The sequence below is a fragment of the Leucopleurus acutus genome, assembly GCF_964270905.1.
Source record: "Leucopleurus acutus genome assembly, chromosome: 19".
Classification (NCBI taxonomy): Eukaryota; Metazoa; Chordata; class Mammalia; order Artiodactyla; family Delphinidae; genus Leucopleurus; species Leucopleurus acutus.
Genome location: NC_139161.1, coordinates 387,777 through 410,127, shown reverse-complemented (window position 1 = coordinate 410,127; position 22,351 = coordinate 387,777). Strand labels below are relative to the sequence as shown.

At 57.8% G+C, this 22,351-nt stretch overlaps 1 protein-coding gene across 1 annotated transcript in view; it reads left to right on the top strand.

Moving 5' to 3' along the window:
* Positions 1 to 5,810: 5,810 nt before the first annotated feature.
* Positions 5,811 to 22,351, top strand: part of CACNG4 (calcium voltage-gated channel auxiliary subunit gamma 4) — a gene marked incomplete at both ends in the record, with an annotated part of 53,984 nt that continues 37,443 nt past the window's right edge. The window contains one exon of the mRNA XM_082861809.1: positions 5,811 to 6,030. Within this exon, the coding sequence (XP_082717935.1) occupies positions 5,811 to 6,030 (220 nt within the window). The remainder of the gene's footprint in view (positions 6,031 to 22,351) is intronic.

Sequence of the window (22,351 nt, the reverse complement as noted above, 5' to 3'; positions counted from 1 at the left end):
ACCGCGTGTCAGTGCCTTGCCTGGGCTTCCTGAATCTGTGCAGCAGCCCCACGACGAGGCAGGCGCTTCGTTCCCCCTTTCACCAGGGCCCAGAGAGGTGTGGCCGGTAGCCCAAGGCCACACAGCTGCCGGTGGCAGAGCAGAGTGGAAAGCTTCAGTGCCCTGACTCCAATGACCTGCCCTTTCCTCTTCATGAGAAATGGCCTCGGAGAGGAAAGCAGCAAAGGCCCAGCAGCTCCTCCATAACGAAGAGAGTGGGAAAGGGGAAGCAGAGTGCCAATATTCGGCCGATTTCCACGATCCAGAAAGGTGTCTGCAGAATAAAGCAAGCTCTCCCACCCAGTGGCAAGCGCAGCCCCGAGGGGGCCAAGAGCAGCCTCAGCCCCTGCCCCAGTGGGCAGCCCGGAGCCACAGGAAGCCGGAGATAAAAAGAAAGGTGGTGTCGGAAGTCGCCAGACCTACCCCGAGCCAGAGCTTTCATTCCGCCGCAGGGTGCTTGGCAGCAAAGTTCTGCCGGAGAGGCTGCCTTTTCTTCGAGCTCCTGTGCAGGGCGGTTATATTTTAGGAATGAAAAGCTCCGCTTTGGTAAGAGCACAAATGATCCCCGTTCGCGGCAGAACAAGCGGCCACTGACCATCTTCCCCAGCCCCGTTCTCAAGCGTTTCCACCTCCTGCACTGCCGACACCTTCCAGCCCTGTGAGCATCGGCTCCGTTTCAGAGGCTGGCTGTGGACAAAGGGAACTCTCAGCCTGTTTGTCATGTCAACTGTTTGAAAAGAATGTTCTCAGAATAACCGGCTAACTGTCAGCGTGCGGGGCGGAAGCTTCGGCCAAGTCAGGTCGTTAATACCAATACACTCATCAGCGAGCGGGGCTGGTTCCCGAACAAATTCTAGAGGGGGAGACCACCCAGTATGGTGGCCCGAGTGCGTGCAGGCCTAACGGGATCTAGCCTGAAAACACACGGGTTTGAATAAGCCCACAGGTCCAGGAGGGTAGCAGTCCAAGGCCAAGGTTGTCACGAAGAAGCCGCTGCTCCTGAACCGGGCGGGGGTGGCCCCCGTCCTCCACTCTGGCCAGCAAGGCCGGGCGATGGGGTAGCAGCTGGGGGGGTGGGGGGCTCCGTCACCTGCCATCAGCCCGGCTCACCTCCACCTTCCCAGGGAAATGCAGAGTCTGCTTCGTCCCACCTGGGTTGCAAGGTGCAGGCCTTTCCTAACCTCTCCAGCTCCATGTGACTTTGAACTCGATTTCATCTGGATAAATACAAGGAGTTGGAGGGGGGAAGCAGATGTGGGCAGAGGGACTTCAAAGACCCTGAGTTTCTGCCACCCCCGGGGTGGGGGGTGCAGTGTGTAGCTGACAGAGCCTGGTGGTGCCCGGGCTCAGTGGGTTACTCTCTGTTTAGCTGCAGGTTCTTCTTCTACAAACTGGCGGGGGAAAGCAACCACCTGCCACAGCTGCTGTCGTGATAAATGAATTAATGTGCACACAGGCGCTGGCACACAGAGGGCACTCACGAAAGGCGGCTTCCCCTCCCTCTGCACTTTTAGGGGCTGGCCCGGCGTGGAGACTGAGCCCGCCACTGCCTCACCGCGGCAGAGCTGGAAGAGAACGTATCCAGCTCCAATCACCTTGCCTGAGACAGAAGTGATACGCTAAACGAAATGGAATAAACTCGAATACGTAAAGCCGGGTACCATTTCCCGATCTGCACTCTCCCTCAAAGGATCCTGCTGAAATACCAAAGAAAAGGAAGAAGGTCGTCCTCGTGGTGTACCTAACCTGATGGGGAGAGGCTGTCAGGGCCAGGGTCTGGGGGCGTTCTTCTCGGATCCGAGCAGATTGGATGGGTTGCCGATAAGCCTCCACACTGAGCCAGGCCCCGGAACCTTCTAAGACGCATCCCCAGCCCTTTGCCATAAAAACTCAAAATCATTCTTCATGTCTGTTCACCCGACATACCTCCCAGGCTCCCCAGATCCCCCTATTAAGCAGCCAAACCCCCCGCTTGGGGCATGGAAATGAGATGCGACAGAACGTTGCCACACAAGGTCATTATTTCCGGAGGACAGAGCGGGAAAACCAAGATTCTGCCGGGCCTCGAGCGCCGAGCCAGCCGGGGCGCCTCCCTTCGTGCCCGCCTTCCTCTGCCTGCGGCCGCACAGGCGGCCGCCGCGCGGCTTTGATGCGCCTCTTACGCGGTGGCCACGGCTGACGCTGTATCACAGCAGCCGGCCGGCCGAGTCACCCTGCAGTTGGGATCGTCGGACGGTTCTGAGCTCATTGAGGCTCTGTCTCCACAGGCAAAGCAAAAAGCCAGGAATTGTGGGAACTACCCAGGTGATCTGCTGAGGGGTAAGGAAGCCACTTCGCTTTGAAAAAGACAGCTTTGGAGGGCTGGTCTCAATACCTCCACCTTCTCAGCTGTCCAGAGAGGTAATAATGTGTATGATGCTTTGTCCCCTCCCCCCAAGAGGAAAACGTATCCCGAGTGGCCCCCTGGGGGAAGATGCCGAGCGTCCAGCCTCTCCAGAACAGGAGCGGTCCAGAGCCGCCTCCAGAGACAGCGAAGGACACATCCCCCCTCAGCTCTGGAAATGTCGCCCGGGAGAAACTGCAGGGACCTCAGGTGAGATTTACATACTGCCGTTTAGAGCCCTCCAACCCGGCTGAGCAGAAATCCCAGATTTAAATCGTGCTCGCCCAGGCATGGTGAATGGTCGCAGACGGTCTTGAGTTTGTTCGAAGTCCCCTCGCTGGCGGCCAAGTCCTTCTGTGACTCCACACCCTTGCTATCTCAGGACGAGGCATGCTTGCCACCTGGGGCTCCGCAGAGAGAAAAGCAAACCACCAAGCTCCCGTTGGAGTCCCCTCCCCTCTAGTGAATTAACAGGTAAAAATAACACGGTCAAGCAACACTCAACAAGCACAAAGAAGCTGTTCAGTGTCTTGGAAAACTCCGGCCTTAAGGTCATCGGGGTCTGAGCTGGGATCTTGCAAGGTGTGAGACCTTGAGGAAGTTACCCTCTAGGGGATGTATTTTACACTTGCTTTTATTCTCACTATTACCCCCCTTACAACACCTCAGGAATCCAAGGCACAGAGAAGTAATTTGCTTGGTGGTCTCCAAAGAAAGGTAGAAAAGGGAACGTCTACTGCTCATTCCATGAAGGGTTGCTAAGTGGATGCGGTGTGCAAGCCTACTTTATTTGACCCTTAAAACAATTCTGGAAGGGGGGCTGGAGACCCGTCGTTCTCCCCAGTGGTGCTGGCTTGTCCAAGGTCACCTTGCTAGTTAGTGGTGGAACCAGCACGACATGGCGACGGTCTTGGCTCTAGTCGGGCACTTTTTCAACTCTCCCGCACCCTCCTCTGAGAACGGCGGGGTGGGAGCTGGTCTAACAGTGCTCCGATGAACAGAGTTCTGCCTCCGTGGGACTAACCCAAAGGTCGCTTGTTTGGAGGCGGACCCCGTCATCCAGATGTCACCTCTCCGACCTCAGAGGAGATCGAGGGAAGCTAGTCGCCGCACTCACCCACTCCCACAGATCAGATCAGTTGCTCTCGAAGTCCCCGAGGAAGGCTGCAAGCAGAACAGAAGGGAGGGCTTGTCCCTGAGTGACTCAGGGGCTGACTTAGGGTGTCAGTTTTCACACCGTGTTTCATGGAAGCCTAGGTCCACAGGGGTGTTTCGGGGGCTGCAGGCGATGGTGTGGGGGGTGGGTACAGGTGCCTTGGGTCCCCCATTCAACCAGAGCAATGCCAGCTGTCGCCTACAGGGCTAACTGGTGGGAGACCTGGCTTGTTTACCGTGGGCCTCTGTTTAAGATTTAATGTGAAGCAAAGATTTGCTGCTTTTTTTAAAAAAAGAAGAGAAAGAAGAAGAAGAAAAGAGAAGCTTGAGATCTACCTTTCTGGGAGCTTCTGAGAACAGAACCCAGAATTTATCCTCGTGGAGATTAGGGGCAGAGGTAGGCAGCCCTGTTCTGGGCCAGAGCAAGTGGTCTCACACCTGGTGCACACCTTCAGACACACGCTGGGTACCTGCTGCGTGCAGAACCCGGGATCAGGTGGTGGGTGGGTGACAGTGAAATACACATGATGGCTCTTGTCCTTTGAGACTTGGAAGAAGCAGAACAAACAACCCAAAGGCAGGAGAAGGGGCCAAGTGCTAATTAATGCCACTATATTATCTTGGAATTTCTCCCCTCTTATTTACAGGCTCTATTTTCCCCAATCAGACTACCATTTTCCAGGGGGCCAAGAAACACTGCTCGCTCAGCAAATGTTTCTTAAACACTTCCCGTATATGTCAGGTATGGGAAAGGCTCACAATCTCATGGAAGAGAGACCAGTAATTCCAGCATGGGGTAATTAACTTTCCTTGGGTAGCAGGGGCCACGGAAAGTGCCAAAAGGAGGTGAAATTTGCATCTTGCAAGAAGAAAGCCGCTCTCCGTAGACCTCCTTTCCTGGGGTCCAGGGCTGCACCCCGCGCCACCCGTCGGTGACGCCAACGATGTGAGCCTTGGGAGGGGATGAAGTAAGGGCACGCTGGACATTCAGGTGCCGGTCTCTGAGAGCCTCCTAGAGGGGAGAGCTTAGGAGGAGCCCGGGTTGGCTCTGCAGAAGGGAGCGTGTCCAGGCTGGGATCATGCCAGCAGCAGAGGCAACTAAGTGAAGCCAGCAGGGCCTGAGGCAGAGCCTGGGAATAAAGGGAGGAGGTGAGGGAAAGCCAGTTAAGCTCGGGTAGAGCGAGAGGGAAGAAGTAAAGGCATTGAAGAGGGAGCTGGGAGAGAGAGGGAACCAGCTGGGGGCGGAGACGCTTGAATCCAGTACAAGTGGGGTGTTCCTGGACTGGCAAACATGTGCCATCAGAAATGTACTGGGGGAGGAGCGTCGCAGCTTCCAGCACAGTTTCCCCGTCCGTCCATAAAACAGGGATCAGGTGTTCTTCCCAAAGCGCCGCTGGCTGACACCTCCCTTCTGCCTCGACTGTAAAGTCTGGGTCCTGCAGCCCCTGCCGGCGGATCTGCAGGAGCTGGTGGCCCGGAGCCACCTAGGTGGGGGGAGGGAAGTGGCCGGGGCCTGGCCTGTCTCCCAGCTGTGACCCCCATCTGGGGCTTCTGGAAATCTGACCTGAACACTCCCACTCCCACACTCACGCCTATACATTCGTCACCAGGTAAAGGCGCGGATAGGGCACGGGGGAGCAGGGACACACACAAGCACACCACATATTAAAGAGCCCCCAGGGCCATGTAAGGAAGGCGGGGTGTCCTGGGCTGGGAAAGCGGGGAGGCTGGCCACGCCGTCTCCCCTCGATCCTCCTGGGGAACCCGTGCCCCGGCTCCGTCGCTCTGATAATGTGAACGAACCGGAGAGGAGAGAGGAGCGCGCGCGAGCGCGGACAGCGGAGAGGCGCGGAGGCAGAGAAAATCCGGGCCGGGCGAGAGGGAAGAGCGGAGAGCGCACACCCGGCAGGGGCCGAGGCTCGAGGGGCGGCGCCGAGAGGCGCGGGGCGCGGCGGCGGCGGCGGCGGCGGCGGCGACGCGGAGGGCGCGGGGCGGAGGCGCGGGCCGAGCGGGGAGGGCGGGCCGAGAGGGAGGAGCCCCGGTCGCCGCCGCCCGCCCGCCCGGCGGCCCGCGCAGCCCGCACTCGCCGCCGCGCCTCGGAGTTTGAGCCCCGGCGCGGCGCCGCCCCCCGGCCCTCGGCCCCCCCCGGCCCCGGCGCCCCCGGAGCGGCGCGCGGAGGGAGGAGGGCGGGCGGGCGGGCGGCCGGCGGGCGGCGGAGTATGAGGCGCCCACCATGGTGCGATGCGACCGCGGGCTGCAGATGCTGCTGACCACGGCCGGAGCCTTCGCCGCCTTCTCGCTCATGGCCATCGCCATCGGCACCGACTACTGGCTCTACTCCAGCGCGTACATCTGCAACGGCACCAACCTGACCATGGACGACGGGCCCCCGCCCCGCCGCACCCGCGGCGACCTCACCCACTCGGGGCTGTGGCGGGTGTGCTGCATCGAAGGTACGGCCGGCCTCGGCAACCCCCTCGCCACGCGCGCGCGCGCGCCCAGGCGCACGCACACACACACACACACACACACGCACACGCACACGCACACACCCTGCTTGGGGCGCCGGCCGGGAAGGGGTGGGCGCGGCCCTGGCTCCGCGCGAGACACAAAGGAGCCGGAGCGAGCGGGCGGGTCTCCTCGCGGCCAGCTGTGCAGCACCTGGCGGTCCCTCCCGACTGGGGACGCCCCCCGCCCCCAACACACTGGCCCTACAAACTCTCCGCTGGCACACGCACACCCCCTCGCACACAGACACAATGAAACACACCGAAACTCACGCGCGCGCGCGCAGCCCGAGACCGGAGCGATCCCGAGGGGCCGCGCCAGCGCCCCCGGGGGAGGCGGAGGCTGGCGAGGGGGCGGGAGGAAGCTAGGGTTGGGGGGAGCGGACGGCCGAGGAGGGAGGGAGCTGGGGGAGAGGTTGCTTGGCAACCGGTGTCTGCGCGATTGCTATGGGAACTGGCCATCCTGGGGCGGGGCCGGCCGGGGGCGGGGAGCGCCGGGGCCGCTCTGCGCTCGCTGGAGGCCTGGCCGAGGGGTGGGAGGGGGGCTGGGCTCCAAGCGGGACTGGGAACCCGGGTCGCCCGAGCCTGAAGCCTGCCGAGACCTTGCTCCGCCACGTACTCCTCCAGGGGCCACCGGCCCACTCCTCCCCGCTCGGTGGGGTGGGGAGGGGAGCGTCACCAAGTCGCCCCGCCCCCCCGACTAGGGCAGCGAGCCCGCCGCCGTCGTCCCAAGGCCGGGAATCTTCAGTAGAACTGGGGCGCGCAGGGGCGACCCGCGGACCGCGAACTGCCTGGGAGGGGCGTGGCCGCCGGATCCCGGCAGGAGGGACGCGGCGCTGAGCCCTCCAGGTGCGCGGCCGGGCCCTGTAGTAGGTGTTGTACGGATGGAATGCCTCTGGGGGCCGGGACTGGGTGTCCCCGGACTGCGGGGGCCCCTCCCCCCGGGGGAGGGACCCGGACTCCTCCAGTGGCGACGTGCGCCAGACTTGAGCGCCTCCCGCCCGCCCCGCTGCGGAACTTGGACTAACAGGTGGCTTTGTCCGGGCGGTCTGTTCCCCTCCAGGTTGTGCACGGGTTCGCCGCTTGGTCTTGGCTTTCAGACTGGAAAAGGGGTGGGGGACGTTGGTGGAGGGTTCCTCTCAAAAATCCTTGGACAGAGTTTCCTCCTCCTTTTTCTGTAACCTTTCCACGTGTGTCAACTCCGCCTTCCGTGGTCGGGGTTCTCCCGCACGCCCAGCCTTCCTGCAGTTCCAGCCCCTGCGAAGAGCTGGGCAGGGTGGCGTCTTCCTGAGGTTGGTAGGCAGCTCTAGAAGAGATGGTCCTTCTTCTGGCCGTATTTGGGGTCGGGTAAAAGGAGGCTCTGTAAAGCAGGGTCGCTCCCTTTCTCCCTCACCCCCATGATGCCTGTTCTCATCTGGAATCCTGCCCACCTCTGCCCCCCACTTTCTCTCCCAAACGAAGCTGCTTTGACCTTTGAACTTGGAGCTTATTGCCCAGACTGAGTGGAGTCTTCCAGGAGCAGGAATGTGCACTCAATAGTTTGAGAAACACAGCCACACAAAGGACCGGCGGGCCCACCATCACACCCTCCTCTTTTCTTTTGAAAAACATCATTTTTCAAAAGGAAAATGGTGTGCAGATGCTCAGATCACGAACACCTACTCCTCTCATCTGGAGGACGTGCCCACGTCACCGCCTGCCACGGCACCTGCGTTAGACACAGAACAAGGGCGGCTGGGCCCCCGTGTTCTACCTCGCAGGCCCCACTGGGTGCTGTGTATGTGGTCCAGTAAGTCGAGCCCCTGTCATCACCCAAGCCCACGCATCTGGGCCCCAGGCCTTCCAGGTTCCTGGTCGAAATTGGAACTCACTCCTCCATGCCGGCGAGCCTGGCCTCTGCAGAGTGGCTCGAATGCCTCCTTTATTAATTTCTCATCCTAATTAGGATTGATGCCGCACTTAGCATCTTGCCAGCTGCCTTGAGCCGTTTGCACTCGATGTTCATCAAGAGAGCCCCAAGCTGATCTGGGCAGCAGGCTCTGCTGGCGGAGGGAGGGTGGGGAGCCACCATCTGGGGACTTCACCCCAAGAACTGGGCTGCCTCTGTCATCCCCCAGGAGCTCAGGGGTTCTGGGGGCCAAACCGGGCCACTTCCAAGGGCCAGGACATCCTTGGACCAAGCCAGGGCTGAGAGAGCTGGCTCAGGATCCCTCGGGATGCTCTGGAATCATCCTGGCAGTCCTTCAGCTGGGGCGGAAACTGCGAGCTTATCTCACAAAAGCACATCGCAGAGTCCGACGGCTGTCTGCCATCTATGACGTCTCCACCTGCCAGCGAGCGTCCAGGCTGAGACCCGGACGCTCTGTGGGGACATGGTCACCTCAGTATTGGCTTGTGTGTGTACAATGCATCATTTCCACCTGCTCTCTAGCAAAGTACCCCAAAGCATTTCATGGGAAAAAATGGAAAGCTCAAACCTCTAAGCTGAAACTGAAGACATACTGCAGCAGGCAGCTAATAAAACACCAGTTGTGACAGTGGGACTCTGAAGGGCTTGCTGGCATCTCACAAACCGCAGATTCAGTTCCCTGGCTGTTTCACAGGAATGATGTTGTGAGGTCGGGAGAGCCCAGCCCTCTGTGTACTTAAGGTGTCTGTGCAGGCTGGCAGGGCTGCGTGCAGAAGCCTGCTGCTCCCAGACTCACCACGGCCGACATCACCCTTTTCCACCCCCAAAGCCGGGTCTCCCCGCTGCCCCTCTGCAGGACAAGCGTCACAGTCCTCCAGCTCACAGAGCCTTGTGCACGTTCCGCACGGCACGCTCACAACAGCCCTGAGAGGGTGCCCTGTTCACCTCCACCTGCAGCGTGGGGAACAGAGGCTCAGAGAGGGCAAGGCACTTGCCCAGAGGCACCCAGGTAGGAGGCTGCAGGGCCAGCATCGAGCCTTTGTCTCACTGCAAAGCTCTCCCCACCATGTTGTCCTGCCCTTTCCCAAACATCTTCTGGGTTACCATTAAAAATAGAACCAAGTACTTGCCTAGCCAGTGGAGGAGCCCAGCTCTGAGGCTGGCTCGCGGCAGCGTGAAGGCATTTGGAAGTGAGAATGTACAACTGATACACAAATTGCATAACACACTCTCTTCTCGCTTCTCTGTTTCTGTCTTTGTCTTTGTGTGTCTGTCTCTCTCTTTTCCTACCACGTTCTGGACTAGCCTGTTCCCACCACAAAGAGCCATCTGCTTCCTCCGTCTCCTAGACCCCCACCTCCTTCTTTCTTTGCATCTTTGGTGACATTCAGCCCAAGGCTGGGGACACAGGAAAGGAGTAACACATCTTTGTGGACTTCTCCACCAAAGGTACCACCCACCAACATTTGTTCAGTCTCTAACGCATTCTGGAATCAGCCAAGGTGTAGAAGGTAAACAGGCATTCCGGAGCCTGCACTGTGTGCCAGGGACCGGAGACCTCGTGTAGACACGGGAAGGGAAGGGGAGACTCTGGGCCCCGAGGGCAGCAGCTTATGCGGCAAAGCCCCCGTGCCCGCTGGGAGCTCGAGATGCTCACGGGGGCTGCCAGGCACCAGGGTCCCCGAGCGAGCCAGTCACTGTTCTCTGGGCCCAGGATACAGGGTCCTGGCAGAGTTCAGCCTCAGCAGTACCACTGCCCAGGTCCCCCATAGATGGGGCTGCCGTCAGCACACTCGCAGCTCGGTCAGAGCCCTGAGATGGCAGTTCCGGTGCCAGGGGTGGCCCCGGGCCGGCTGCTTTGTGTCAGCTCTGTCCTGGGCACCTACTGAGGAGCGGGTAGGGAGACCCTGGCCCCTGCGAGTGAGAGGCTCCTTTGCTCCATCATGCTCACTCCCACCCCCGCCCCGCCGCGGGCAGCATCTCTCACCAATGAGTGTACCCAAACTTCATTCACACCACGGCCCCCAGAGGAAGAGAAGGTATTTGCACTGCACCCCGGGGGCCGGGGAGGAGAGGACAGCCATCGGTGGCTACCCCGGGGCACCAGCCACGCCAGGCCCTGCCCAGCTCCTGGGGGGCACGCTTCTCTGGCACATCTGGAACCCTCTCACGACCGGCCAGCTGGGAAGCTCTGCCTTACCCCACACTCCGGACACAGGCCCGTTCAGGGAGGTTTGGGTCTGAATTCCATTCTTTCCCCTCCTGCCCCAGGCCAGGCACTGGGCTGGGCGCTCTTCCTGTCTTTCATTTTCTCTTGCAGTAACTCACAGGCCCCCTGTCCAGTCGGGCCCAGGGGGGTGCGAGCAGAGAGCAGGATCCCTTCCCGCAGCACCCGGCCCATCAGCTGGTCCCCTCGTCCGCAGGCCTTCCTTTGCCCTCCAGGGTTGCTCATAACAGCCATCACATCAACCTCCATGCAGGACTTCACATTAGTTCGTATAATTGCCAGCAACTCTGCAAGGTAAATCTTAATTATCTGCCTTTTATAGGTGGAGAAAATGAGGCTTAAGATAGCCACGGCTTCTGGGTGTCAGGGATGCCTGCCACTGTCTGGATAGCGGTTGAGGCTAAGCAGATGAGCCCAGCGTTCCCCCAGCCAGGGGATGCCCTTTGTTTGAACCACACAGATTTGGGTAGGGACAGGTAAGGGGGCTGCCTTAATCAGCTCGACTGCCATAGCAAAATGTGGTAGACTCAATGGCTTAAACCACAGACATTATTTCTTACAGTTCTGGAGGCTGGAAGTCCAAGATCAAGGTGCTGGGCAATTTGGTTCCTGGTGAGAGCTGCTTCCTGGCAAACGGCCACCTTATCCCTGTGTCCTCATGTGACGGAGAGAGCTCTCTGTTCTCTCCTTGTAAGGGCACTAATCCCATCATGAGGACCCCACCCTCATGACCTCATCTCTCTAGTCACCTCCCAAAGCCCCATCTCTGTATATGTCGGGGGTTAGAGCTTCAACATATGGATCTGGGGGGGACGCAAACATTCAGTCTGTGACAGGGCTGCTCTTCCTTCTGTCCCTGCTCTGTAGCTGTGCCCAGTCTCTCATCGTTCAGGAAGGGGCCCTGGCAGTCCCTTCTCATGTCTACCTTCCCTTAATGTCCTGCTCTGTCTCTTCACCCTCCTCTGTTCTTCACTCTTTTCTTTCTTCTGGCAAGAAAAACCCAGCTGGAGCCAGCTGACTTAGTGAAGAGAAGCTGGGGATCTTGGTGGACCCCAGCCTGACTTAATGGTCTTGCAGCAGAGCTGGCTTTGGAGGAGCCCCAGGTCAGGGGCTTCAGAAAGGCTCAGTAGGAAACCAGCAGCTCTTTAAAGTAAATCTCCCGGTGTCAGTCTGCTCAGACGACCAAGACTCTGGGGATATCTAGGACGTAGTAACAGATGCAGAGTAGGAAGGGGCCTCCGGTCATCAGATCCAGGGTGTCAGGGAGCCTGGTGGGCCTCTGTCTCCTCATCTGAAAGGGGCCTGGCTGATCTGGAACATTCCTCCCACCTTTGTCTTTCAGCCACACAAGCCCCAGAGGGCCCTGCCCGCAGCCTCCAGGTAGAAGCAGGTTCAGTGTGGCCTTGATGTGGCCCACAGGAAGCCGGGTTCTCCAGCTGGAAGAGCCTTTGAGATTAGTTCAGTGGCCTCAACCTTATTTCTGCTAAGACACACGTGTAAAGGCTCTGTCACCTGCCTGCTGGGCACGCCTCATCCGTCCATCCGTCCCTTCATTTATTCTTGCTCACGGAGCACTGCTCTGTGTCAGACGTGTGGGGCTCTGAGTCACGGGGGTGGGCAGGACAGACGTGGCCCCTGCTCTCTTGGAGCCGAAGTTCTAATGGGGTAGCTGACGCTTCCAGGTACTGATGAGTGTTTTGACGGAAACAGAGCCGGGTCGGGGGGCGCTGGGAGAGGCCGGGGAGGGTGGCCACTGGTCAGAGGGCCATGAAGGAGGTGTCAGAGAAGGACCGGAGGGAGCGCTTCCAGGAAGAGGAAGAGGCAGACGAGGCCGCGAGGCAGGAAAGAACCTGGTGCAGGTGGCGGAGCGCGAGGGGGGGGGCGGGGCTCCATCCCTGCGGAGGGGCTGGGAGAGGCTTCGAGGTCAGGGTCAGCACCCTGCTTTATCTGCTTTTTATGACAAGGGATCTGTGCTTGGGGAGGGGAGGGGATGGCATTGGGGTCTGATTTACGTTTTCAGGAAGTCCGCTGGCTACCTGTGGAGAACGGAGATTCTAGGAGGCAGGGAGGCCGCCAGGAGGCCAGTGTGGGCGTTGCTGCAGGTGCCCGGACTGGAAGCCTGGGGCCAAGTGGCAGCAGCAGAGATGTGGGGACGTGGGGTGGGGGGGAGGCTGGGGCGGGGGCTAGATCGAGCATAACTGCCTGGGCCGGGAGCTCGGTAGCTGGCAAGACAGCGGTGCTCTGTCCACATGGGGAAGATGGAAGAAGGAGCGGGGTTGGGAGAGGAAATCACGTGTGAGCCCGTAGGGGTCCCAGGTTTTCACACTACTGCCCAGCCCCCCACAGCCAAAAGTGTGCCGGAAAGTTCCGTAGAGCACAGCTTAGGGGAACCACTGTAGCTCGTACCCGTCCAGGTGTTGTGGGTTCACCACTGCTGCCCTCACGACAGGGCGGGATTTCTCACCCTCGGTACCTTGGAAATTTTGAACGGGATCCTTTATTCTGTGGGGCTGCCCTGTGTGTTGTAGAAGGTTAGCAGCGTCTCCGGCCTCTACCCACTAGAAGTCAGCTACAGCCCCGCCTCTCCAAGCTATGACAACCGCAGACGTCTCCAGACTTTGCCAAAGGTCTCCTGGATGGTGGAGGGGCCAGGCAGGAGTGCCCCCCATCGAGAACAGCTGCTCTCAGGGAACTGCCATTTCGGTCGAGGGCAAGGGCTGACCTGATTCCCAGCAACTGAAAGGAACTTCACTTATTTCTCTTTCCTTCGAGAAAACACACGGAACCTCGGGGGGAAGGGGGTGTCGGGGAGCATCTCTATTAAGGGGATGACCTGGCATCTGCTCCAGGTGACCGCAGATGTAACTGGTACCCGGCTCCATTCCTTTCTTAAGAGTCGTGAATTGCAGGTGACCCAGCTCACCCTGCCTGTGACGCCCCAGCAGGTGTCCACACGGGTGGGCGCTGCAGATGTGGCTGGATCCTTCCACTCTGCAAGCAGAGGAAACGAAGGCTGGAGAGGCAGAGGGACTTACTCAAGGTCACACAGCTGGTTAGTGACAGAGCCGGGAGCAGAAGGAGGTCTGGGGCTGCCTGGTTAGGGCTCTCTGCCCGCCCAGCCTCCCCGTGGGCCGGCACCTGGGTGAAGACCAGGCATCTAGCAGCCACCGTAGCACAAGGTGAGCAGCAAGAAATACAGAAGGACGAAGGGACTCCCTCCCCCTGGGCCTTTCTCCAGGGTCTTTGCAAAGCAGATGGTGCCTCCCCTCAGAGGCCCACGGCTCCCAGCTGGCCCGAGGATGTGGGGTGTGACCTCACACTTAGCCATGCCTGGCCTTGGCATCGGGCCTCCTCCGCCCCTCCCCCTTCCCCGGAGCCAGGATGGAGGCAGGGGAGCCGCCCTGTTGGGATGCCGGAACCGGAGATGTGCTTGGGTCAGAAGAACCCTCTGACTGTTTCTGCTTCCCAAAACATCAGGACCTCTCCATCACCCCCACGCCTACCCACCCCAAACTTCTATCTGCCCTTCAAGTCAGCGTCCTCCAAAAAGTTAACCCCAGCTCTTTCTTGGGGCTCCTTGCGCATTCTGTCCCCCAGCTGCAAAGGGCCTCACTGCCCACGGGCCTGAAAGGGCTTCTAACTGGAGCTGCTCTCGCCCCTCCCCCGCTCGTCACTCCCCTCCCCCACCTTCGCGATTGCAGACCTAAAGCAAGGTCCCCACTGTCACAGCATCCAACCCTCTGTGCCTCGTACCTCACCAAGCCCACGGAGGCAGAGGTGCCCAGCAGGTGCCGTTTACATGTCCTCCCCCCACCCCGCTACAACCCCCTGCCCCACCATTGCCCCATTTACAAAAGAGAGTGTGCAGAGGCCCAGGGGAGTTTCTGGACTCAAGCCCACCTCCAGAGCCTGGAAGGAAAACAAATTATTCAAAATTGTTCGCCTCCCTAGCTCACCTGCCATCAGCCTGTCACCTCCTGGCCCTGGGGAGACAGACAGGGGCCGCGCGCTTGTCTCAGCTCACTTCTTCCAACCTCTGTTACTCCACATGGAAGTGGCAGTGTCAGGTGGCTAGCACTGAAGTCACATGGACCTGGGTTTGAGTCCAGGCTCTGCCATTAGTCAGCTGTGTGTCTTCAGATAAGTTAGCTAACCTCTCTGAACTACGGTTCCTTCACTGTAAAATAGAGCCATCACTGAATCAACCCCTGGGATTGTTGTAAAGGTTTTATGAGAAAATGCATGTAAAATAACCCTCATGGCGCCTGGCATCTTGTAGATTTTCAAGGTGTGATGGCCTTCCCATTACTTCCATATTTCCTGAAACTTGGAAGTTTTCCCAGAAAAAATAAGTCACCCAACCTTTGCAGCTGAGCTGAGTGGGGCCCCAGGTCAGCTCACTGGCCTCCAGGGTCTGGGAATGGAGGAAGCTGAGTGTCCCCGGGGATGTTCAGGCCACTGTAGAACATGGTGTTCTTTCATCACCTCTCAGAGGCAAAACCACGCTGAATGGCCTCTGTGAGCCATAAAATCAGAACCAGAGGCTCTCAATTAAGAGTCGAAACAGGGTCTAGCAACAAGGCAGCGCCCAGAGCGCTTCCCCCCTCCCACTTCCTGGCAGGCACCGGGGCTACAGCTGTGACCTCCAGTGTTGTGGGATCAGGGCTGTGATAAAGGAGGAGAGGGTGCCGGGTGTGGAAACACTGGGGCAGGAGTCAGGAGACCTGTGCCTGGTTCTGGTTCTGTGACTAACATCCGGACAGTCTTCTGGGTATCCCTTAACCTCCTAGAGCCTTTGGTTGCTTGGCTGTCAAATGGGCAAATGACACCTGTCTTTCCCTTCATCCGTCTCTCATCCCTCCCTCCAACCTCCCTCCTCTCTACCTCTGTCTCCCTCTTTCCCCCTCTTCCCTCCGTCCTCCTGTCTCCTTGCATCTGTTCTTCCCCCTCTTCCCTCCATCCTCCTGTGCCCTGCCAGGGTTGTGCGAATACCCAGTGAGAGGTACTTGGGAAAGTGCTGTGAAAAGCATGGTGGCTGTGCTGCACAGAGGCGCTGCAGAGGGTACAGGATTTCGGGCTTATTTTCTTGGAAACACTTAGCTTGGCCTCTTTTCACGCTGACACCTCAGCGAGGACCCGCATGCTGGTGGCAGCCTCACCTGTCGGATGCACTGCTGCTGGCTTGTTCTCGCCTCCAGAGAATCAGCCGGTCCCCTCTCCCACCCACTTGATCGTTCGTGCTCAGGGCACACTGATGACCTGCTTCGCGCTCATCCCAGAGCTGGCCACCGCAGAGATGAGAAAAAACGCCTTTCCTGCGACATCCCCTTGGGATTCCTTACAGACCGCCCAGACCCACCCACAGCTTTCCCTCCACCTGGCTCCCAGCCGCTGTCATGTCTTGCCTGGATGCCGCACGGAGTGTCCTGACCCTTCTTCCCGCCCCTCCCTCCCGCCCGACCCCATGCTAGCCCTTCTTCACACACGGCCAGAAAGAGCTTGGAAAAATGGAAATCAGATCACATCATTCCCTAGCTCGATGGCCGTCAATGGGGCCACGTCCCACTTGAGATAAAGTCAGGCTCCTTCCCTGATCTGCGAAGCTCCACAGGTCTAGCCCCACACACCTCTGACACCTCCCACCAGGGGCTTCACTGTACAGAAGAGTCAGGTCAGGTGATCTCTGAACCAAGTCTGCGTGATGGTTCACGGGACAGGGGCTGGGTGTGTGGCAGGGGAGTCACCGAGACCCGCGTCTGAATACTGCTCTGCCCTGTGTTAGCTCTGTGACCTTGCAGATTCCTTGGCTTCTCTGAGCCTCTGTTTTCTCATCTGTAAAACGGAGACACAGCGGTAGACACCCCCAGCCGATGGAGCCACTCCCCAAGACACAACCAAAGAGGAGTGTCCTGAGGTGGGGGAACAGGAGACGCCTCGGCTTCAGATGGGCTGAGCGCACAAGGCTGAGGCCCCCCCTCTGCAGGGTGGAGGCGGGGCTGGCCTGGACACAGGGACGTGGCGGTCACCTGCTTGATGGATGGAAACAGCTCCCCTTGTGATGAGATGTCAGGCTGTGCCTGTTGACCCCAGTGTCTCGGTTCCCTGATGGGACCAATGGCACTGGGGCATTTGTATTGTCTGAACCAAAGTTCTAGACAAAAGAGCAGAGGACAGATTCTCTCATGTTGTTGTATATGATGTAGGAAGTGTTACTGAGATCCTGAAATGTTGGCATTCTTAGATTTGGTGGGGAGATGGTGGAGTAGAAGGGAGAACGATCCAGAAAGTTTTAAATCAAGACTGTCCTAGAGAAACCCAGACCCTAGCACAGGAATAAAGACACAGACGTAGAGAATGGACTTGAGGACACAGGGAGGGGGAAGGGTAAGCTGGGATGAAGCGAGAGAGTGGCATGGACATACATACACTACCAAGTGTAAGATAGATAGCTAGTGGGAAGCAGGTGCATAGCACAGGGAGATCAGCTCGGTGCTTTGTGACCACCTAGAGGGGTGGGATAGGGAGGGTGGGAGGGAGGGAGACGCAAGAGGGAGGAGATATGGGGATATACCTATACGAATAGCTGATTCATTTTGTTATACAGCAGAAACTAACACACCATTGTAAAGCAATTATACTCCAACAAAGATGTTAAAAAACAAACAAAAAAACCCAGACCCTAATAATGGGTCACGTGCAAAGGATATAGAATGACTGGTGTCACCAGGGCTGTATTCACGCACCTCTGCGTCATTTCACGCTCTGCTGTCGCCATCTTGAAATTCTTAATGATTTTTTAACGAGAGGACCCCCATCTTCATTTTGCACTGGACCCCCCCAAAATTCCGATGCCAGGCCTGGGTGTCCTGTTCTGTCCCGAGAGAAGACTTTGATTGGAGGAAGGGTGGGCCGGGGAACCTGGGACTGGAGGGGGGTGATGCTGGAGGGTCCTGAGTTTGCACAGAAGTTGGCGGCTGGGGTGGGGGGCAGGGGGGTGTTACTGGAACCACCTCTCTCTTGTTTCCTCCAAGGGCCCCCTCAGACAGTACGCAGGGCCGGGGCTGCCTTGGAGATGGGCGAGCACCTTGTTAGCGTGTATCGGCCACCTGCCGAGTGCCTGGCTTCGTGCTGGACACTGTGGGTACAGAAAGGCCTTGGGGAGCTTACTGTCGTGTGCTGGGGAAGCCAAGGGAGAAGAGGCGGCAAAGTGAGGACAGAGCCTCAGAGCACATCCGGATGTCAGGGCCTGCTCCCAGGGGTTCCGCTAAGGCCTGTCTCTTAGGGTCGTCCGGAGGATCAAGTGGAAAACACTCACGGCGCTCTGCGAACGCCTGCTTCGCCATAGGCGCGAAAAACACAGCAGCGCTTATGAGTGGCGTCTCGGAAGACGTCTGGTGGACGTGGGGCGGAGGGCCCGGTGCCCGGGTGCGTCGGGCTTTGAGTCCAGGCGCTACCTCCCAATGGCCTCCGACCGGCCGTTGCACCGTCTCTGAGCCTCAGTTGCTTTCTCAGCAAAATGGGTACGTTAGCAACACGTCCTGTGCAAATTTGCTGGCGGGGGCGGGGGGGAGGGTGGGGTGGTGGCGAGGTGAGCTGTTGGTGCTTGGCCTGGGGCTGGAACACGTGCCCGACGGCGCAGAGGCTGCCCTGCACCTGTGGCTACGGGAGGGCCCGCCCGTGAGGGTGGGTCTCGAGGGGCGCATTAGGGTTATGCGCAGCCCCCAGACCACACCGCGAGCTGAGAGGGGAACGGGACTCCCCGAGGACATCTCAGGACACCCAGGCTTCCTTCCAGGGCCCGGACAGTCCAGCCAAGGCCGTGTCACCAGCTCGTCTGGCCGTGCAGTGTGGGGAGGGTGCCCCAGGCTTGCTTCCGCCGCTGATAACAAGCGCACATTGACGCCGGCTCCCGGGGGCCAGCGTGCTGTTCCCGGCTCGCATCTGAGCCCTCGCCCGAGACATTTGCTCGCTTCAGCAGTTTGGCATATCATACAAAGGGGCTCTGATTTCCCCTGATGTCCAACTCCTCTTGCATGAAAAATAGCTTTTGTTATCTTTCTGCCCACGGATTCCTGCGTGCGAGTCAAGGCCAGACGCCTGGGGGTGGAGAGGCTGCACCGGCTAACCACTGGGAGGGGCTTCCTTCTCCCGCCTCGGCCGCCCCTGTGGCCCACGGCCGCGGCCCTGGCGATCCGGCTCTCGGGGCGTTGCCTGCGGGCCCCTGGCCTGTTCCCCCGCCCTTCACGCTGGTCAGCCCCTCTTCCCACGCAGTGGCTGTTTGTGATGTGTCCCCAGGGTCCTTGTTTGGGTTACCTCCTTCCCCACTGTCCCCACCATCACCCCCTCCTCCGAAACCCAGGTCCTTTGTTCCCGCCCATCCCCCAGTTCTCCCCGCCCCCCTTCTGTTTCTTTCTTTCGAACTTGCCTTTCTGATGATTTCTTCCCTTTTCCTTTCTAGTCTGGCGTATTTAAAGCACAGAAGCCTTCTCCTCCTTCCTGTTCAAGGCAGATTTTTGAAAGTTCTTGTGACATTTACTAGATAAAAATGTATTCTTTTAACTCTGCGATTATTAGGAGGGTTATTAAACATGAGGAGAATTCTATTAAATGGCAAATTGAGTGAGTCAGAAACCCGCAGATGTGAAACCTCTGAAGGTTATCTGGTACAAATAGATGTGACTATGGCTGTTCTCCGAGACCTGAAAAAAATATTGGGAGAAAATTCACCAAAATGGTTTTTCTTCATGATGGTCATGGGAAGTCTGAGTGCTTTATCTTATCTCCTTCTTTCTTTTTCTAATTTTCTACCCTGTTTGGGGGGAGGGGGGATACCTGAACCTGATATTTAATTTTAAAAAGCCCCAGGGCCAGTCTCCAGCCCGCAGACAGGTGAATGTCTCAGTATGTTCGTTCAGCATCCGCGGTGTCTGCTCTCTGTCTCCTTAACTGCATCCAGGAACATGCCCCAGGCATCACGCCCAGTCACCTTTTGTCAGTGTTTTATTTCGGGTCGCCCCTGACTTATAACCAGATTGGTTGCTGGATGAAAGCCTTTCGAGCCATCCACCATCCAATCTTTATTTCCCGTAAGCACAATTTACACATTGGGTTTCCGTTCTTAGACATCCATCTCACGTAATAAAAGTGCCCAAAGTGACTGCAACAGTAAGTGAAAAGCAAATAAAACCCAGATATATGCTCTCACAGACTTTTATCACATATGTAAAACCAAGTACTTAATATAAAAGCTTGGCCGTGAAATCTTCCTTTGGGGGAATTTTTCTGCCTGAGCCAGACTGGCCAAGGTTTCTTAAAATATGAATCCAATGAAGTCTGAACAGAAGATGCTTTTTTTTTTCCCCCTGAAAAATCACCCTGTGGCAAGTTTAAGCACGCTCCGTTGCACCAAAAAATCCTCAAATGCTTTAAAATAAAGGATTCTCCCGTCTCAGAATTTTTCCGTCTCAGAATTTTTCCATTGCCAATTCCGTTTGTGTAAATTCTTTAGAAAAGATCTGTGCCTAGTGGATATTGGAGGAAAGGCAGTTTCCACTGTGACCTGTACCTGTACTGCTGCTGTAACCACACCCTGCTCTTTGTGCCAGTGAGTCAGGTGACAGGTCACATGCCAGTGGGCGCTGGGGTATCAGCTTCCGGGAGTCCTCATTGCCAGGTTAATGGTCCTTGTTGCTCATTAATGCTGCTTTTAGCCGTTAGCGGCAGCTGTGGTTAAGATAAAAGCGCCAGCGAGGTCCACATCTGGCATCTGTGGCTGAGATGGCCAATACTTGAACCAGAAAGTTGTTTCTCGAATCTCATCAGCATCTCTGTGCCTCTAATGGTGATGTCTGTTCCTTCTTGTTCAATCTTTCCTGCTGGAAACAAAGCACTCATCTTCAGCCTTGAAAGCCCTTCATCTTCTCGGAGGTGGTGTTTATGCCCACCTTTGGTCTCCCCTTCTCCGGAGGACCGGGAAGGAAATCTACCTGGTTTTCTTGCTTTTTGCTTTTAAACCTGGGTGCTTTCTCTAGCTCATTTCTGGCTTTCAGTCAACAAGCGTTTGGGGCGTGCCTGCCGGTGCAAAGGGCTCTGGGAGGGGCTGGGGTCCAGAGACCCGGAGGAGACCCTCTCCTTATCAGAGGTGGGGCGTCGAGTTGCCCACGAGCAGAAGGTGGCTGGGCCAGCCCTGCTCAGCCCTCACGGCGCCCTGTTCCCCCGACCCGGTTACCTGTTCGTCCATCCCACACCCTCCCGCCCACTTTTCCATGTAGGACCCAAAGCCCGAAGGGTCATCTGGTGAGCACTCGTCGTGTACCAAGCATGACATGTATTATCTCAGGAACTTTCCACATGTTATGTCATCCTAATAACAGCCATGATTTAATACTATTTAATCATTTGTTGAACTATTCGTTATAGTTTGAGCTGTTACCTACATGGCCTTTACTATGTGCCAGGAACTGTCCCAGGCACCAGGTAGCTAGATAGACGGCTAGATAGCTAGATGGACTGACTTAGTTAATCCTCAGCCCCCCGAGTGAGGTGCTATCACTATTTCCGTTGTATACACGGGGAAACTGAGGCACGGAGAGGTTAAGCAACCTGCCCGAGGCCCCAGAGCCCGCACGTGTTGAGATCAGGATTCAGACCCACGCAGTCTAGCTCCAGGTTCACCCTCCTCGTGCCTGGGCTGTAGCAGCTGCAGCTGTTACATCTGAATATCTCTTACATGCAGGCGCTTTGCACAGTTTGTTTCATCCGTGCGCCGTAGCGAGGGTAACACTTCCTGTGTGGGCAGTGGGGAGACTGGGGCAGGCTTACCTGCCTGGGACACAGCCAGCAGCTGAGCCCCAGTCTCTGACTCCAAAACCCGCCCCCAGCTTTTTCTGCAGCCCGCTGCTGACACCTCCCGTGCCCGCTGCACGCTGGGGAGAGAGACAGCCTCAGGCTCCCTGAGGAGAGGCTGTGGGGTAGCGCAGGGTCCGGAGCCCAGGGGCCACACGGACGCTGGGGGCGGGGGTGACGGGGGCGGAGGGCTGGGTGTGAAGACAGAGCAATACCCACCCCACAGGCGCAGCCCAGGGGTTGCCAGACGCTGGCTGTGGGCCGGGCTGGCACGGCAGGCTTCTGGGAAGAGGTGGGCACAGCATCGTGACCAGAACAGAGCACGCTGCTGGGCCCTGGGGCTGACTCATGCAGCCTGGAAAGGAAAGATTCAGCTGTCAGACCGAGGGCGGCTCTTAAGACCGGGTGCTCTCAGCAAAGAAGGTGAAAATTGTTCTGCTCAAGACAGCTCCTTTACGGAGGCAGTAAGTGTGCACTTCAAGCCCCCGGAACCCACGTCTTGCAGGGGGTGCCACCTGTCAGCAGGCTTTCACACCCAGACTGCGATTGTTGGCATTCACGTGGTGACTCCCGGCTCACAAAAGGCAGATAGAAAAGCGGAGTCTGATCCTGCTGTATGCCTCCATTCATACCAAGTTCAAATGCAGGCAGAACTAATCTAGGATGACGGAGGTCAGCCGTGTGGCTCCCTGTGTGAGGGTTGGCTGCCGGGGCGTGGGGCGAGAGGGAACCTCCAGGAGGGCGAGCACGGTGTCTGTACCTTGGTCTGGGTGGTAGTTACACGGATGTGAACATACAGCCATCAAGCCGCGCCCTTAGTATTTCTCCCTGTATGTTTAGCCTCAGTAAAAATTGAAAACAGACAAATACAGGTCTGGGGCGACAAAGACCCCTCAGGTGGCCTTCCACCAGCCCTCACCTGCCCCCAGGGCTCCTCACCTACTGGCCTGTGTTTCCTTCAATTCTTGTCAACGCAGCAAATACTCGTTGGGAATGTGTGTGCTTACCCGTGCTAAGTTCTGAGGACTCAAGGATTCATTCATTCATTCATTCCACTATTATTTTGGTGCCTGGCCTCTTGGAAATGCTGCTTGACCTGCTAAAGGAAAAGGTCTTCCTGTTTCAGCGAGTTCCGTGGTTCAGAGCTGCTCGGAATGACAAGAACCTCCCACTTGGACCTGTCATGATCTATAGCCTCTCTGGGAACCTTCAAGACCCCTAGGGAGACCTTCTCTCTTGGCCCAGCCGCTGTGATTTTGAGAGACTGTTTGGTACCCTGCCCTGGG